Source organism: Lepisma saccharinum, chromosome 2 (genome assembly GCF_977018435.1).
Source record: "Lepisma saccharinum chromosome 2, izLepSacc3.1, whole genome shotgun sequence".
Classification (NCBI taxonomy): Eukaryota; Metazoa; Arthropoda; class Insecta; order Zygentoma; family Lepismatidae; genus Lepisma; species Lepisma saccharinum.
In genome coordinates this window covers 50,291,880-50,311,772 of record NC_139230.1, presented here as the reverse complement: position 1 = coordinate 50,311,772, position 19,893 = coordinate 50,291,880, and the positions used below count along the sequence as shown (strand labels likewise).

Genomic DNA, 19,893 nt, shown 5'->3' with positions numbered 1-19,893 from the left:
TATTCATTAAGTGTCCCTGGTTAATTATGATGAGAATTGAATCTGTGACATGAATAACGTTGCTACCAACGTTTTTTGGCGATAGAGATGTAGAGTCGGAAAAACGTTGTTCGTAGTTTCGAGAATATGGTATTGGCATGCGTTGTTGCTTTTATGGGCAGGTTGAATACTTTCCTATGTCATGAAACTTTCTTTTTAAAGAAAAACATGTAAAGCAAAGCATTATAGCTGATAGCTGCAGCCTTTCTGTTATATTTTGTATTGTAGATGGTCGTGTCGTCGCCTTGTAATCAAGGGATCCCGGGTTTGATACCCGGTGGAGGCATTAGTGGTTCGTATCCCACTTTAAGCTGTAGGTCCAGTCCCGATTAGCCTTACTGTGCATAAAGTGGACTTAAAACACCAACTCAAACAAACAAACAAAAATATATTTTGTATTTTAGACTCGTACGTTATCATTTGTCTAGTGTTTTTAATTTTACTTGTTCTAAAACTACGTTTTGAGTAAGTATCTCTTCCCCACCACGGACAAGAAAAAAGTTTGTTCGCTTGAAGACGAGGGGAACTCGAATCGTAGTGCTAAAATAAGCACAAGCACTGGTCACTGGATAATGTCCAATAAACATTACACGCTAAAGTTGTTTGGTATGTTTTGTTACAATAATACAATACAATACAATAATGCCTGTCGCCCGACCCTGTGGCCGAGTGGTTAGCACATCGCGCTGCTACGCCAAGGGTCCCGGGTTCGAATCCCGGTCGGACTTGGTTGTTTGTAAATGTCCATTCATCAATTTCATCATTTCATCACTCATCCCCATCTTCGCAAATTAGCCAAGAGGCACAAAACGCGAAGTAAAATAAACTAAATCAAATCAAAAAAAATAATGCCTGTCCAAAGTAAAATCTATCACATTACATAGTCACGCTACGAACAATACTGTTGCGCTTTTCTAAATATTTTACATACTGAAAATAAGGCTTTAATTTGGGTAGTTACTATAGTGATATGTATTACTGTTGTGTTTATCATTAATTATTTCATTATACCTAGGTACATAGTAAGGTATGAAAATATGGTTCTGTATGACTCGATTGGTGCATACTGATTAATCAAAACGGAACATTTTATTGAAGTGATAAGACCGTTAATTTAAGTGTTTTCTGAGTGATAAAGTTTCACGTGGGGGGAGGAGGAGTTTAATCTTGGATCGCCACTTATGTCCCTCCATCACTTAAAGCTTCCGCTTGTAAATAATATTTCTTATCTCACACCAATGGGATACAAATTATTCTTGTTGGTATCTTCTGTGTTTGTTCTCTCTAAAATTAAATTAATCAATCCCTCGTGTTTGTCCTGGTAAATTTGTTTGAGGCCTCTTTATGTTCAGATAGACTACACGAGAATGAAACTACAGTTTCAAGTTAGATTCAACGCACTGAAATGCAAAATTGTGTAGAAATATTTTCCATTACGAGTAATGCATTTGCTCATTCAATATAATTCCTGTTTCTTTTGCGTAAAATAAAATTTAATAAATATCAGATGATTGACAAATTGTTTATCATTACAAGTAATAACTTATTAATGAGAGAAAATGGCGATATTACGAAAAGGGACTAAAGTGAGAATTCCCTATATTAAAGTTAATTGGTAAATGTTTACCATTTGTACTGATGTTTTTTGGATTACATGTAAGTTTTGGTTTCAACTTCTTTCGAGCATTAGCTTTGAGAAGGAAGAAGGAAACTCTCAAGTACGAATTAGGATATTACATACAAAAGAGAGACATTTGAAAATGTTTTTTTTATCTTTATTTTATTTAAACATAGAAAATCATGTATTTATAAACATAAAGATGTTATAATCCTTTCATACCTACAGTTAACACTGAATTCTAAATAGTCATACGTGGGAAAGTTTTGTAAATAGATTTACGAAACAATCCTTGTAGACTGAAATGTTTTATACGATATGTATGTATCAGAGTACGGATTACCTTGAATGTGTACGTTTGTAGAATTGTAAACGTCCGTATATATTCAGATATCGCGATTTATTGGCCGTTTTCTGCATTAAAAACGCATTTCTAAATAAATCTTCGTGTGCTGAGTGACAGATATAAGAAGCCTATTGTCAAAAAAGCCAATATATTCAACAAAAATGGGCATGTTCAATATTCTATTCAAACAAGAAACTTATTGTCGCAACTTAACGCAGGATCATTGTGAATTTAGAGGTGGCCATCTGGACACCACTTTATGTTACGTTTCATCGCATGCTTCACGGCATTTCAGACATAATTCAACATTATTTAAGCATCAAATGATCATTCCTTTTAGTCAGTTTCTTTACTGCGGCATAACTTTGCAGTTAAACACTACAAACAAAATAATTAGTGGCTACACGATGGCCTTAATAACAGTTGAAACTGCTTCACATGTGCTGTAAGAGACAGTCTCACAAAATTGTAAATAGAAGCATGGGAATGTTATTCACGATTCCGATTCTGTACCGTCGTTACCGAATAAGTGTTCTCCGATGAAACTTTGATAGACTTAGTTGTCATTTCAATGGCACTTCTAAAGCTTTTAATTGACTGAAATAAAAGTGATATACGGTTATTCCTACCGGTGTGTGCACTGGGTGTAAGAATATTTTTTTCTTTTACGATCCAATTTCCATAAGGTTATTCGAAAGGACACGTGGACTGATTGTTCGGTAGATATTACAAATAGAATCCCCGTCTGAAAAAAAATAAATAATAATCATCATCTGGTCGTTCTTAGACCAAATATTTGAAGCTTTTTGTTCAATTTTTAAACCAACTTTACCACTTTTTGTGTGAAACACTATTACCTTGCGTTTGTATTTAAGAGAAACATCATTTTTATGAATTCGCTGCCTCATGCTTTGTTTCTTAATAAATTGAAATCAAAGCGCATATGAAGTTGAGTTTGTAATGAATACATTTCAAAATTTATTCACATCTTATTGTAAATATACATATTTCTTCATATGAGGCTTGAAAACGTAAATTTGTTTTAATCATGTGTACACTCCTCTTTAGGTAAAATTTAGAACTCGATACATGTAAACAGTATACCACTTTGTTTGAACAGAATTATACATATAAAATTAACGAACATGCCAAATTCTTAACTACAATAGATCAAATTGTAATTTCCTGACTTTCCCAAATACAATGCTGTTACGTGTAACATGATTTTAAAAACCATGATAGATTATTTTGAACAAATTTAAATATACACATTGGACCAAATAATTCATGGTACTTGAGCAACAGAAAATGCAACACTTAGATACTTTTCTCAACACTTTTCGCTGTGTAACCAATGAAATTACATAATTTCCAATTTTATTTATGTTTTGTTTTGTTTTTTTGTCTACATTTGTAAACTTAGTGGGTCATTTTATCCTTTTATTACAAGTTCTCCTTACGCTAACTGTATAAATGTAATTGAACAAAACTTCACATATCTATTACAGGAAAATATAAGGTTACCTTTTTTTGTGTAAAATCTCTACTTATGAACATAAACAAAAAGTCGATGAACCTCAGAATATTTCGGAATGCAAATACAAAGTGACAGTAAAAAATGCGGAATAAATTATAGTACACACATAATTTTTTCTGCTTTCGAGAAATAATAATTTTAGTGGCCACAATATACTCTGTGATTTTACTGTCAAACTACGAAGCATTTTAATGGAATTAGATATTGACTTAGAACACTAACAATATGGCGACTCGCTCTAAAATAGCCATTTGTTTAAAGTATTCAAACATACGTTTTTATCATATGAAATTCCACTTTCAAGTCCACTTTGTGCTCAAATAGGTTAATGGGGATTGGGCTTACCGTTTGAATGGGATGTGAACAACTGTGCAGTGTGCCTTCATCGGATATCGAATCCGGGACCGCTTTATTAGAAGGCGACTGTGTTACCACTACGTTATGGAAGAGGCCTCTATACAAAAACTAGTTATGTTATATGTACATGTATATATGTGTGTGTACTGAATTTAATAAATGTGTTTTGAAGATAAATCAAATCTACGAATTATAGGGATATAGCGGGAGAGATGGATGGTTATACAATATAGGCATATCTGTGCAGCTCTTAAATAAACTTATATACAAAAAATGATAAGAAAGACTCAGCCTCTGTGTCCCTACTCTGCATTGAAGAGCTCAATATTTCGGAAGTGTTATTGTGTTACTCTATTATGCTTTCGCAGATCTGAAAGCTCAGTGAAGGTCTACTGTTCGATTCTGGTACTTGTTCGTTAAAATGCCATTACAGCTGTCGTAATCAAAATTCAGAATATCACCTAAGATTCGTTCAGAAGACACTCATAAACTTCAACAGGGTTGACGAAACATTCCAAAAATTTACTGGCCATATCTCCTGATCGTGCGATGAGATGGTGACATGAAGTTTACAAACGTGTCGTGCATACCGTTACATGTAGAAGCCTTATATTCGACTTTCCCATGATTTCTTTGTCTGTTATTATCATAATATTCTTATCCTTCTTCTTCTTCTTCTTATTATTATTATAACCACGAGGGAAACTAACACAAAATTGAGAATTAAAGCGTTAAAATATATTCAAAAATATGTATGTATTTTTATTTTCAGTTTTAAAATCACTGCTTTTAAAGTAGTACAGGTGGAGTGAGAAAGTGTTGAAGTTGAGTACCATTGCCAGGTTTAGCCTCTATTTTAGAGTGTATATACTGTGTCCATATTAATTTCGACAAGGTATATTTTTCAAGAGGCTCTTAAGGCACAAAATTATTAACTGTAACAGAAAAATTCTAGTAACATATAGATACGTACACACACTCAGATTGAAACGAGTATGGTGTTAGTTCATCGTAAATTTCTAGCTTAGGAAAGTAAAATGTTTCCAAAACTCAAAACTCAGCAATTCTCTGCCTTAAAGCCGCGGTATAGAAAAAAGAAAGAAAAGAAAGTTATTCATATTTGGCAATTCTAGTCGAACATCTAATATGGCAGACTGAATTCATACTTCCCTTTGAATGCACAAGAATTTGAGAGAACCTTTACGTATTTGATGAGGCAGGAAGATTTGTTTGCGGATGCATCTTTCCACTGTGGAGCGTTTAGTCTTTGCAAAGAGTACTTGCCGAGCTGCTCAGAACCGCGTGAAATCTAGCATTCCTCCGGGAAGCAGTCCTGGCCCCTACTTTACATTAACGATCCAAGGAGAAAACGTTCGGACGTCCTGGAAGCTATTTGCATAAGAGTGTCTTTTATTTCGGGTCATTAATTGGTGCACGAGTGTGGTAGCTATTTCTACACTGGAAGACAGCGACTCCGGGAGAAATTGGATGGATGAGAAACACCGTACGGAAAGCAATGGAGCGGAATTCTTAATGCAGGAAAGCAAGTAGGTAAGAGAAAAAGGGAAAGAATGAGAGAGAAGAATGGCAGAGAAAAGAGATAAGCTCGATCGATTTTCTTCGATCTAAGCCAGAGAATGAAGAAGCCTCATTTCTTACTCATGGGGTCAGCCAAGGAAGGATTTAAACTTTCGTTTTCAAACACGGTAGTTTGTTTCACGTACCATATATACACAAAGCTAAGACCCTGTTCCAATAGTCAGAAGTGTCGATAGCTATGAAAGCATAGTTTACTAAAAACTAGTAAAAGGAAAAGAAATAGTTAATTAAGCCTTCACTACACCGTTCAGCACCATCATTGTCAATGAGCCAAAACGTACACATGCACACACAAAAACACACTTATTTGTGGGTATGTAAGAGGGGTGACCTTCTGGTAAGGCACCCAAAAGTCGACCTCACTTCCAAGTAGTGCACCCCGGCAACTGCTTATTGCAGGCCAACGTGGCTCTGGCGTCTGGATCTACAGCTATTATAATCCTCTGTAGGTCTGTGTGTTGTCTTGTGTCTGTCCTTGTGTGTGCTGAGTGCCCCTTTACAGCCTCAGCTTGTAACCTGCGTAAGGAGAGTTTAGTCCTCACAGACAGTATAATTTTAGCTCCTGTTTAATAGTGAATGATTGGTTTTAAAAATTGAGTAAGGGTGTTTTTAACAAACATTTTTTTTTCTTGTTTTCCTGTTGTCAATTTTGTTTTAGTTACACGACTGACCAAACTAACCTATGTGCTGAAGTGCCCATAATATAAAAATCAATCAATCACTCTGTGAGTATGTAACAGGTAGGTCCAATTGCAGACCATATAGGGGATTTATTTATTTATTTTTAATGATAATAAAACTTTGAAAGCAACAAACACGACATTAATAAACATTTTACGTATTCGTATATCATACTATATCATCAGCCAAAAGTGAAAGAAAGAGTCAGTAAATAACAGAAACACAAATAGGTATGTAGTCAATCCTCAACTTTGAATTCCACCACGTTCATAGATAAATTGACAATATTAATTAATAACATGATATTTTTTTCTAATAAATTAACTTCTCACCTCTTTGTTCCTACATTTTCATTTGTACCACACGCAGTAATGAAGAACATCACGAATAAAGATTTGCAGTAGTACTTTCCTCTACGGTGTAGATGACCAAATTTGATTATAATTCAGATTAAATATTCACAAATATGTTGTAGTTACTAAATACGTATTATAATATGCGATCTTAAATTACTTTTGTTTCTTTCGCTCATTCCAGATCCACGTTAATGGGGTTTGATCTGAACCGAACGTGGCACCAGATTTCCAAATGGGCTCATCCCACCCTCGATGCTGTTCACAATATGATATGGGAACTTAATCACAACCCGGTAAGTTTTCATTTTTAAAATTTATTTTCTGAGACACCCTGAATGCCTTTTATAAAATCCTGGTCATCACCAGAGAATTATAGACATCCCACACGTCTCATATTGATGGCTAAACATGTCACTTTAAATATCTCTACATCACCAGCATCAACAGCACCAAATGTATTTTTCCAAAGTTTTGTAAGTTTGAAGTCCACCACCTTGAAACTCGTTCAATATAATGCCAGTCCTCTGATATATCTAGATACTATAAGAACGTTAGCTAGAAAAGTCTTAATGTATGCTAGTTATTGTGGTTGCATATTAGTACTGGCTTCCACATCGCCCCCGTCTGTCCTTAATCAGGGAATGTATTTCAATGTGTTTACAACTGTGTTGTAGTACAGCCAACACCTTAAAATTGCTGTAGTCTGTTTAAGATATTAAAATTTTACCCGCACAGAGATTTGAAAACATCTCTATGAATTTGCAGCGCTCAGAAAATAGGGCAAATCTACTTTGCGTCCGTCGTTTCGAAATGCGTTGACCAATTTTGTTCACATCCATTACAAGACCAATACGTGAAAGTATTTTGCCAACTACAAAAGCTCCAATGAATTAACGTCAATTATGGTTGTCATGACATTAATGATATTAATTTTATGGCTCCCATCGTAAGACATGTACTAAAATTGAGAATTTTTTTTCTTTATCTCCGAATATATGATCTAGACAGATGTTCTGGAATAGTAGCAGAAATTGGAATGACCACAACATACAAAAAATCGATTTTACCACTTCAAACATCTATTGTATCAATTTACTGTACGCATTTTAGCTTTTTATTCGACCTCCGTCACAAAAGTAATTACTTCCCTATTTTCCCTCCATCCCTTGACTTATTTTTTTAAAACAAATATTTTATTGCCGATTCATAGCATAGAATTTCATATGCTTTCACAGAGTTTTAAAAATTATCAAAAAATGCAAAAAAAATATATATAATAATTTCGCCGCTGTAGACATCTTGAACGGCGTGTTCATTTCTGTTCTACATATAGAGATGTATTTATAAAAGTTTTCGTTGTGATATTTGCATAGCTTGGGAAAACTTCCAAGTCAATGGATTGAAGAACAAATTAGTGAGTACAATTCAGAAATGTGAAAGGAATTTTGACATACTTTGGTTGAACTGAACATCTGCGGAAAGAATTGACTTCACACTCCAAGCACACAGAAGAAAATTAAATTGAACAGCAATGTAAACACAAAAATCTTCAAATTTGTAACGACAAATCTATTCACGACAACCTCAGTTTGTTCAACTAGTTCTCACCAGAATGAGAATCTGAGTCTTGTATTATCAGATGTCTCATATTAGACACCTTTAACCTGCAGAACGTAACCAGAGATCAAACATTCAGTGCAAATTAAGCTTAAATCTCTGTACCAAAACTTATGCTTTCTCCATATTTGCTTTTACTTGTTTATTGCCATAATTTTTCAAAGTAATTACCAACACCCACTGTGATTTATTAATTTACTGATGTTTCTGAAGGCCTCCCTTAAGAGGACATTAAGCGTTTCAGTATTCTTGTTTGCAGATGATATGGCGCTCATAGACCAAACACGATCAACACATACTATTGCTTTAACGGCCTCGTCTTTGCTTTCGTTATCTCAGATCTTTTCCTCTGCCCCTCTGCTCATTCTGCCAGATTGCTCTTGACCCTAGCCTTGCGTGAAATGGACCCGTCCACAAGTAATTTACCGTTATGGTGCTTCAGGCTTCTACGATCTTAACAGACTGCCTGTAAACAAGATCTTTAAGCAACATTTACCGTTTAATTTACAATGCACCAGCGAAGGAGGCCTGTGAAAATCTCAACCTGTTCGTCTTTCAAAGAGAGAAGACTCTGCAGGAGAGCGAACGGAGAAGAGGAGGAAAGAAATCCTGAAGATGTAATTAAGGAAACTCAGTGGGGATAGAAGGTTAAATTGACCACAAATGGGGAAGTGCAAAAGTCCTTTCATTCGTTCTTGTTCTCCGAGACACCTCATTCGAAATAGAAGGAAATTGCTACTATATCAGCTTCGCTCCAGTCTTGCTCAAAAATTTGAGGAAGGTATGTTCCAGATTTAATCCACACTAAATTATCACCTCTGCCATGAAAAATCAATGGAAAGCAACAACATAACCCACATACTTTTTAAAACTAGAATTACTAGAGTATCCGCCAATATTTTATCTAGAATAGCATCCATTTGTCAAGTTATTAGTTCATCTCTGTAGGCACAGTACATAATAATAACTACAATGAGCTTAGACCAGTAATTTTGAACATTTGTGCCACAGAGTGAAAGTTTTTGGCAATAGAACTATAAACCTTGGTGTGTGAAGTTACTTCAGACGTTACTGTATCTATTTGTAAACGTACATTTGTGCAGTAAGGTGAAATTTTCTTAGAACTATCAAGTGTATTAAATTTTGTCAGTCAGTTTAAAATTGTATTTTATGTAATAGTTCCACTGTTTCTTGTACAATATACCGAATTAAAACCGAACTACCAACATGTATGTTGAGTCAAGTATAAAGGAGATAATACCTAATAATACATTCTATATTTAGCGGACGCGATTAGGCCACACACTGCTCTACTACCTAACTCTTGTCATGAGATACACAAATAAGACTATAAATAGTCAAAAATAATGTACAGTGTCTCTCAAAAGTTTTAGGAAAACAACATTTTAAACTAGGCAACCCAATTTACACAAGGCGTTGGTGGGTTGCGTGCATAGACATACTACTACAAGATGTTACAGCTGCGGGTTAAAAATGGTTGACAGTATGGCGGCACTGGAAGGTCGTTTCCTCGCGACCACCGACGGCAGCACTGTCGGGGAAAAAACAGAAGACGAACGATATGCGAAAGGGCTCGCGGATTGCTCGAAACGACAAAACACTATCGTGTTCCGTACCATTCGCTTTCCGATACTTTCTAAGCGCGTTCAGCCGATTTGCGCGTATAAAAAAATTATACGCGCAAATTGACTAAACGTAGTAAGAAGGGGCGGAAATTAATTATATGCAATGCTTTCGTTTAATTACAAACTTTTAGCATTAAAATTGATTTCTATCAAACAAAAATAAAAGTATACGAAAGTTATATGGAAAACGTACTATTACCAAAACTTCCTGAAATTTCACTATTACTTTGAGCGGAAATATATAAATTCCTCTAAAAGCATTTTTTTTAATAAAAAAATCTACATCATACGAAAATGACAGTCTTAAAATAGGTAACTTTTTTTTCTTGGGTGGGGAAATGGAATGAAATAAGTATACAAGAATTCAGAATGATTCATGTCATGTTAATCCATATTTGCAAAAATATTTTTTTCCCTGATTGATCCTTCGGCTATACAGGATTGTATTGCAAGATTTTACATCGATCAATAAAAAATATTTTCTTTGCCACACATTAAAACGGAAAAAAATGACTGCGTACAGCAACTACGCTCCATTCGATAATAAAAAATTCAATACTGTCAGGGATCAGTTCACATACCTTATGGCACTGATTAGAAATAGGTTAGTCTGCACAGAAAAAAATATAATAATTACCAAGAGAATGCTCGGAAGTTTTCTCAAAAATCAAATAAATAAAAAGTACTAGGTGGAATGCTACGAAAAAGTTCAGCCTTTAAAACAAATTTACTGTCATGACACTGACCATTAAGATGAAGTGAAATTTCATACCTTATTATAGCAAGTGCAGCAGCACCTACTCTACACATATGCTTTTTACGCTGAAAGAAAAGCATGAAAACATATTTTCGAAAATTAATAGTTGTTCCCTGAAGACTTCTTTCAGCATTTAAAGCAATTGAAAGAATGAAAACCCGTAATATTGAAAATTAATATTTCTACTTTAAAAATACACAGAAAATATTAACAAAAATAATATCTACAATATCTCTTACATAAAACAGCTTATTTAAAAACCAAATACTCATCATTTACTAAATAGCTGAACATGAATGAAGAAATGTTGATTTATTTCCCTCCACGATGAACTTTGTGCCAGCTGATACGAGACTTAAACAGAGAAGTGCCATATTTATTACACTTCCCACGTCCAAGTCCCATACCGGACTTTGCATTTGCATCTCTTCTACTATCTTGATGTGTGCATAAAACACGCACAACGGTGGATAATTCCTAGAAATTAAATAAATGCTCTACAGTGCTGTACAGTGAGATTAATTTTCTTGCGTTTTCATGTTCAAATACTATTAAAAAAATATGTACTGGGAACTGCCCAATGGGTAACATAGTTTCCCTGGTGACAATAACATTTCAGTAGCCAACATGCTAGAGTGCTCACCACATAAATGAGAGTACACTTTGCAAAAAATAAAGTCGACCGAAGCTATGGCAAACAAAAATAATGTACTCACTTTAAGAAATGCATGACTTCATTATCAACTTTGGCTGCTTTATCCTAGGGACATACGAGCACCATTACAAAATGAAAAATTCATATTGGACCTTGCTACTCCATACCTCCTTTCTGTAGTTATTACGCATAGTTTTATAACATGAGCAACTAGTATTTAATGAAGTACAACATAAACAGTGTGCAGCAGAGACTAATTACTTTCATACATCTCACTGGACTTGATTAATCTGTTATATCAGTAACTACTGTACTGTGTGTATCATGATACATGCATGTTACTGAACACAAAAATGTTCATCTTAAAATAGATAAATTGTGGAAATGATCACACTCTGAAGTGTTGTTGTTTTTTTTTCCAGAGAAAGGTTTCTCTGAACTGAAAAGTTGTTTGCAGTACTGAAAGCACCTTTTCATTCTCTTGTATAGCTTCTAAAAAAAAACTTCACACAATGGGAACCATGATTTTCAGTAATTATTCTCAAAATAAAAATAAAAATGTGCAACTACATTCATGAGGTGTTGGAACTAGCAGAACAAGTTATTTTCACCAGTTTTTTTTATTATTATTATTATTATGGTAACAGTTTCATACATCGCAGACACATCGGAAATGAGTTTCTCTAAGGTTTCCAACATTAGTCAAGGTATTTTATTTCATCGTGGTACCTATTTCACCAGGAAATCATGTCAGTGTTTCCAACCCCCCACCTTTTTTCACTATGCTTGCCTAACCTAACCAAACCTAACCTTATCGGAATGGTTTGTGGGGCTATCCGTTAGCAATGTACAATTTGCACACGTGACGAACACGATAGTAAGTATTTTTCGGTGAAAAAGGTTGGAAAACACTGATATTGGAAAACAAAAGAAGCGATATCATTCACAAAGTAAGTGATATTGCACCGTTACGTGCATTCGATAGCACTTAGATAAATGCATTTTATTTTCAGTAGAAAAAGTGTTTGTTTTTGTGTAAAAAGCATAATAGCACCTTGAACTATGTTCCGCAATACACAATTGGTAGGTACGAACCATGCAAATATCTAATTTTAATGTGTCTCCGATCTATGAAACTGGTACCTTTATTATTAAGTACAGATGCTATTATATTTCACACATTGTCAATTTTTGCAAGTTAAATCACTCAACTAACCATAGAGCTTAACACAAATTAAAAATGCTGATTATTGATTATTATTACCAGTTTTTAGAGAGAGCAGTGATTTCACATGGTATAGATGATTATTTTTTGAGACATAGAACCTAACAAGCAATGCAAAACAAAATCTTACAGGAGAACGTGAATGTTTTATAAAATAATTCCCACATTGTGAAGAATCAAGAATTTAGGTGAATATAGCACAAAAACTTGGTGAAAATAGTAACTGAAAATATGCTGCTTTCAATACAAAGTTCCATTTACCTCAAATGATCCTTCAGGATTAGCTACATACAAATAAAAAAAGGCTGAGACTATTTTCACCGGGTGGTGAGAATAGCATGTAGGGTTATTTTCACTAGCTAAATAATTACCGGAATCATAACATAAGTACGTTAGGATCATTAGGTGTAATTCTCTGATTATTTCCGCGCGTGTGTATAATTATTATATAAAAGTAAGAGAACCAAACCTGGTCCACCTAAACCACTCAAGCAAGCAAATATGAGAGGAACTTAAAAAATAAGTTATTGCAGAAGCATAACATCACAGATTAAGTAATACACATGGAACTTGGCCCTTACAGAACAGTATATAATATTATTACCATTTCATTAAAATTTATTTTACTTTTTTATTTTACACAACAAATGACACACAATTGCAACCAGAAAGTTCGATTTCGATACTGAATGCAAGCCTGTACTGATGTATGAAATGAACGGAATTTGGTTCGCGTTTGGCGATACTTTTTATCACTTTTGAAAAAAAGCTTTGATACGTATTACGCAGTGATTTCATACAATGTTAAACGATTTCATTAACTACATTAGGCAACACTTACCGCATCCCCAAAATAATATTCTAATCACAAGAATCAGACGACACAATTTCAAAATTTAAACAGACTGGTCGGCCGGTTGAAGCTACTTATCCAAATTAAAAACTAAATATTGTGTAAATGAAAGAGTTGTAGAATACGTATATTGCTGGTACTATTTGTAAATATTACACGTATTCTACTCACATTCTCGCAATAAAATTTAGTAGAAGAAAAGGTTTGTGAATATGGACACGAATTTGACTTCAGCCGGTTCGCGAGGAACAGTAGAAACACAGAATACTAACTACGGTCAACCAATCTCCCATAAGACTGAAACAGCCCTGGTTGCGTGTAGAGTTAGGCTTAATTTCAGGGTTGCCACATGCACAATAGATATTTATGAAATACGAGAAAGAAAGAAATCTAAGTATTTTTGTATAAAACTTGAAACAAATATCAGTATTGCATTTGTTGCAAATGAGAAATACTTTCTGAAAGAAAGAGAATCGATTTTCTAGTACTTCATTGCTGATGAGTCTACAAAAAGAAAAGAGGAGAGAGGAAACGGAAGGGGACAAAAGATAGGAGAACAGATAAAGGGGAAGAGGAAAAGTAAAGGAGGGAAGAAAATAGAGGACAGAAGTGGATAGGAGAAGTAATGAGGAGAAAGGAAAAAGATTCGAGGAGAGATGAGGAAAATAGAGCAAGCGCAGATATGAGGAGGTAAATGAGATGAAAGAAGAGGAGAGGAGAGGAAGATACGAGAAGAGAGGAGTGGAGAGTAGAGTAAAAGAGAGAAAAAGAAAAACCTGCTTTCAGGAGCGAAAGCTTGTGGGGTAGTGGCTACCGTTAAAGGTTGCCAACCTGATGGTCGTGGTTTCAAACCCCTCCCGTGGCAGAAAATTTTCGTACGTTTTAGACATATCCCATTGTGTTCATTGTCCATGCCGTGCGAAACGAAATGTTTCAGTTTGGAATTAACGATGGGGGGGGGGGGGAATATTAAATTACAAAATCTCCATTTCAACAAACCGAGAAGTGGAGAAAAATTGGATAAATATTAAAATTACATTTATGTTTTTAGTGATATAATCGCAGGTAAAATCAAAGATCTTACGTGGAAAATTGTATCTTGCTCTGTACTCAGCCAAAAGGCATTTTGCACCGATCTAATACATTCTCCAATACATTTCAAAATGTTATTGAATGTTCCATGTCGATAATTTGATCAATGCATCAATTCTTGACGCTGAGACGATATTTTCTGTAACTACCTCTTCTCTCCTCTCGTCTCCATTCCCTTTTGTTCTTCTCTTCTCCTTCTCCATCTTCTCTCCCCTCCTTCTCCTCTGCTTTTATATCATATTGTCTTCCCTACTTTTCTCGCATCTTGTCTCCATCCCCCTCTTCTCCACTCCTCTTTGCTACTCTCCTGTCTTCGATTTACGACTCCAATGCACTTTTCTTCTATTCTTTTCTTTCCTCTCTTTTTCTCTCTTTTACTCTACTCTCCACTCCTCTCTTCTCGTATCTTCCTCTCCTCTCCTCTTCTTTCATCTCATTTACCTCCTCATATCTGCGCTTGCTCTATTTTCCTCATCTCTCCTCGAATCTTTTTCCTTTCTCCTCATTACTTCTCCTATCCACTTCTGTCCTCTATTTTCTTCCCTCCTTTACTTTTCCTCTTCCCCTTTATCTGTTCTCCTATCTTTTGTCCCCTTCCGTTTCCTCTCTCCTCTTTTCTTTTTGTAGACTCAATAGCAATGAAGTACTAGAAAATCGATTTTCTTTCTTTCAGAAAGTATTTCTCATTTGCAACAAATGCAATACTGATATTTGTTTCAAGTTTTATACAAAAATACTTAGATTTCTTTCTTTCTCGTATTTCATAAATATCTATTGTGCATGTGGCAACCCTGAAATTAAGCCTAACTCTACACGCAACCTACCAACGCCTTGTGTAAATTGGGTTGCCTAGTTTAAAATGTTGTTGTCCTAAAACTTTTGAGAGACACTGTACAAATACAGAAAAAAAGATACCATGAAGATACTCGTATAACAAAAGGAAAGAAATTATAGAATTTCACATTAGCGTACCTTCGAATATATATCCTTTAAAATCGCAATTATATTATATTATGAATTATGATTTCAATAACGATATGGATATATGGTAAGCATACCAGTTATTGGCACTTTAAGAGGAACTAGTTGGAAAAAAATGAATTACACATGTTGCATCAGAACATTTTTTGGGTTTCAGTATTTTATAAACTTTTACACCTGTTCTGAAGTGAAATCGATTGAGACATAGTAAGAACAGAAAACAGTTATTTTTTTTTATTATTTTTTTTATTCAGAACCTGATAATGTCTAGTTGTTGGCATACACTGACCAGTTATTGTCACATTTGTGCCCAGTTATTGGCACTCCATATTTACAATGTGCTAAGCCTCTAACATTCACAGTTATTGTAGGCTACGTAGCTATATTGTAGTTATAAAACAATCCAAACAGGAATATGCCTAATGAAAATGTGAAAGAACTCAGAAAAGTAAATCATTGAAATGGTTTACATACCTAAGTGCACCGAAAGTCTGTACCAATAGTTGGCAGTCTCAATGCTGGTACTTGGCACTGGTGGCAATTACTGGTTAACATAAAGTTATCAAAGTCAGAACGCTCGCATTGTCATTATTATGTTTTAAACAGCAGTGTTAGTGGTAGTGTTAAAAGCATGAAAAACTAGGCTAGGCCTATTTCTTCCAAATTTCGAGTTATTGGCCCTTGTGCCACGTAAATGGGCATCATGGACATTAGCAATACCAATTATTGGCACCCTTGAAGGCGTGCAGTGATTAAACAATTTGTTGGCAATGGAATGTCAATGCACTTCCTTTAGGGTTTAGCTAACCGTTAAACAAGAACCATGTGCAATAATTTTATTATAACAGTAAATAACAAGAGAAACATGAAAACATATTCCTTAACCTACCTGCTTAGAATTTGGCAGAAAGCTTGAAAATCACAAAAGCCTTCCAGATATAGGTGATTTTCCCACAAGAAATAACAAACGAAGTAGACGCCGCTTGCAAATGTGATCAACGGAAGACAGAGCAACAAGGCGGGAACAAGAACAATGTTGTCAGTTTCACACAGATCTTAATTTCTACAAATATTCCTCAACGTGCCAAAAAACTGGGCAGTGCCAATTACAGGAAAGCTTACCCTACATGCATTTTTTCATTATTTTTACTGAAGTTACTAAAGTGTTACGTTTAGGCCGTTCGCCGGGTTAAACTGCTTGGCTGCAAGAGGATGTGTGTATGAAGAATGAAATAAATTACGCTCATTGCCCTTTACCAATATTTAATAGAATCTCACAAGCGAGGGGGGGAGATCACGCACGAGCCAGCAAGATATGTAAACACTAACAATGATAAAACCCAAAGTGTCACCACTGTACCTGATTTCCTTCGCGGTTCCTCGGCTGAGTCCCGACGTGGAGCTCATCGAAGGTGTCCTCAGTGGGTTCGCCCAAACCTTTTAAATGGACCGACTTAACACTGTCACTCGCAACACACTTTGCGCTTCGCTCTCTTGATCAAGACTCCCTTGGCGACCTCTCGTCACCCGGGGACTGCTGGCGTTTCTGATTACACAGCATTTTATTTCCGGCTCGTGACAAGAGATAAGAAAAAAATATGCAACCATATGGTGGGTATTCATTACTCTGCTTCAAATTTATATGTAGCTTTTAGTGACACAGTAATTTATTTAAATGCATAAAATTAATATCTGCACAGAGAATGAAGACCTTGGGCCTCACCGATGGTCAAAGGCGCCGCCTTCGATCTCCAGTAAAGCTACATTACACGAAGGTTCGGAACTCACTTTAAACTGTAAGTCCAATCCCAATTAAAAGTCTATATGAGCATAGAGTGTACTTAAATTGAATTAAGGACACATGAAAAATGAAAAAGTGCAACGTAATAAAAAAATATATCAAACAGTAACACGAACAAAAGAAAGAAAGAAAGAAATAGAAAATTAAATATTTCGTAAAAATTAAGGTTTCGTGAGGGATACGTTAGAATTTGAAATAAACAAAATATACTCGTAATATCAAATATAAGATAGAGCCGTACATTTGAAATACCAACTTCCGATAGCTAAAGCTTTTCTCGGTTTTTGACATCTATTCATTGCAATACTAGACGCTTCTTCCATTTTGCGTTTGTTCACCGAAGCTGCATTCCATGTTATATGTAAAACCTGGTCTGTCACTGCAAGATTTGGTGATTTGTAGTAATATATTTTATATCATTTAATAATCCTGCGTCCTTTGAAGAACTACGGTGATCCAGTTGGTCATCGACCTCCGTTTCCAGCCGGGAACCTCAGGTTCGAATACTGGGGAGGAAGGCATGGATATGTGTTTGTTGTGATATAAATACCGTAGCCAATAGAAATGACAGAAAATGGAAAAATTAGATATATATCTACGCAGAATATAGTTTTAAAATCGAACTCCGTGACAAAGATGTCAGCGCACTAGACTCCAAGTGGCCAGAGTTGTAATCCCGTTTAAGACATTGATGTTTGTGTTGTTCACGAAGAAAACTGAGTACAAAATAAAAATGGAAAATATAATTGAAGCATTCCACCGAATAACGCTGTATGGCACATTTCAGTGAAGGCGGGAACAACGGATAAAACCTGTTGTATGTTACTGGACTACAGTAGAAACAACATAAAACCTTATGCAAACACAGTAGAAATCTTTGAGCAACATCCGACCATATGACTGGCCAACTTGTAGCCTGTAGAAGCAGGGCCGCAGCATGATTTCCCTGGTAACTTAGCACATTTCCAAAAGTGTCATACAGCGTTATTCGGTGGAATACTTCAATTAGTGAAATAAAATAGTCGGTATAGGTAGTCCTGCCACGTGGTAGGAGACCCAGATTTGATTGCAGGAACAGGTGATTTCAGGTGGGAATTTTTCAAGCGGTGTTCCTACACGGAGCGGCTCTTGGATTCACCCAGGCTCTAAAAAAAATGGTTCATGGGTCAACCCGAAGGGGTAACAGCGGACGGAGCATGTTGCTGATCGCATTACCTTCACAGATGGCCGAACTGTGAATGTGTGTAGGACCATACCTGCACATTCCTCCATGTGCCTTCACGGTATGTTGTAATGTCCAAGCACTTTTTTTAATACTGTGCTTTCTAATGTAACTAATTAGTTTTATTTAAAGGAAATAACCATTTCTGTATTCCGATCCATGAAAATAGTGAAAAAGTTTATCACAATCAAATGCAATTAGGGGCATACTCGGAAAGTAATCCATGTAGCCAAATATATGGAAATGACGCCACGTTACATTTTACCAAGATATGTGTGTAGCAGTACAATGCTTAGGACGTAAAAAAAATGTAATAAAAAATGGTGAATAATTCTTTAGTCGACTTTGAGAGTAGACTTTTATGCAGATCTCGTTGTTTTACGCACACGTTAATTAAATACGTCTTTTAATTTGTGTGTAATTGATGGATATATTGAATCATGCATTAATAACAATATTAGCAGGAGACTAATCTTTGTGATATGAAGGAAAATTCCAGTTGTTTCAATATTTATGTAGTAGTACGTACCATGTAACTAAGAACACCTTCCAAGCCAAGATATCCAGAATGGTAATTGGCTAAAGTATAATAAAAGTGATTAAAATTTGATGGAGTACTGTTCAAGAAAATTACAAGAGAAGTTTGTTATGTGAGCGACTATTCGATCAAAATCGACTGCAGTCTGGAATTAGTGTTCATCTATGGACTTGGTAATTAACAATGTGTTTATCACCACAAACTTTCATAAACTCTTTCAATTTATGATCTTTCAGATAATAGAGGAATTAACTAGTGCAAGTAAAGATAGCCAGCCTTGTCCGACAACAGATATCTAACCCGTAGTTCATTTTTCTTGGTTTCGTTCCCCGGGACTCGAATTTGTCAAAAGCGAGTGGATTTTGGTCCCTTGGGAGTTGTAGTCCTGACCATAATTATCTCACCATGGTGGCATAGGGCAACAGCTGGCCGAGCCATGGAGGCGAGCCAGCTAATGACAACACCACGTGCCGCTCTGCCACGTTTACATGCATTATTTACTTTGTTTAATTAAACCAACTGATAAAATTAATTATACGGGCATAATGATATCTGAGGAGGGCAAACACTTGCTATTTTACGAGGGTTTCGCACTGGTGCCCATTATTCTCGCCATTTGGGCAGGAAGGTAAGGTTCTTAGTCTGAAAGTTCCCTATCTTGGACCTCCCCTGCCATTCTCCGCCTCGGTATCTCCGAGCTCTCTGCTTGCATTTCAGCCAGGTTTTACTTACAAGCTTCTCCCTCGCACTATCTCTTTGAAGTTAGAACGAAGTAAGGAAGAGCAACATCGACCAGTGTCTGCAGACTCCCATCTCGTTTCCACATTTGGTTAGTGTTTCCAACTAATTTGCTTTATCTGCAATAGTAACTTCACATCCATGCATGTTTTTCTTACATAAACCCTTCATGTCTTTCTGCTAGCGCAATGTAATGTACGCCTCTTGTCTTCTCACTGCAATAAGTGGAAATTAA

At 35.7% G+C, this 19,893-nt stretch overlaps 1 protein-coding gene across 3 annotated transcripts in view; it reads left to right on the top strand.

Moving 5' to 3' along the window:
• LOC145984028 (cytosolic carboxypeptidase 6) overlaps positions 1-19,893 on the top strand; it is a 1,364,216-nt gene that overhangs the window by 1,033,761 nt on the left and 310,562 nt on the right. For all 3 annotated transcript variants that reach the window (XM_083117345.1, XM_083117347.1, XM_083117346.1), the window contains one exon: positions 6,715-6,826. In XM_083117345.1, the coding sequence (XP_082973471.1) occupies positions 6,715-6,826 (112 nt within the window). The remainder of the gene's footprint in view (positions 1-6,714; positions 6,827-19,893) is intronic.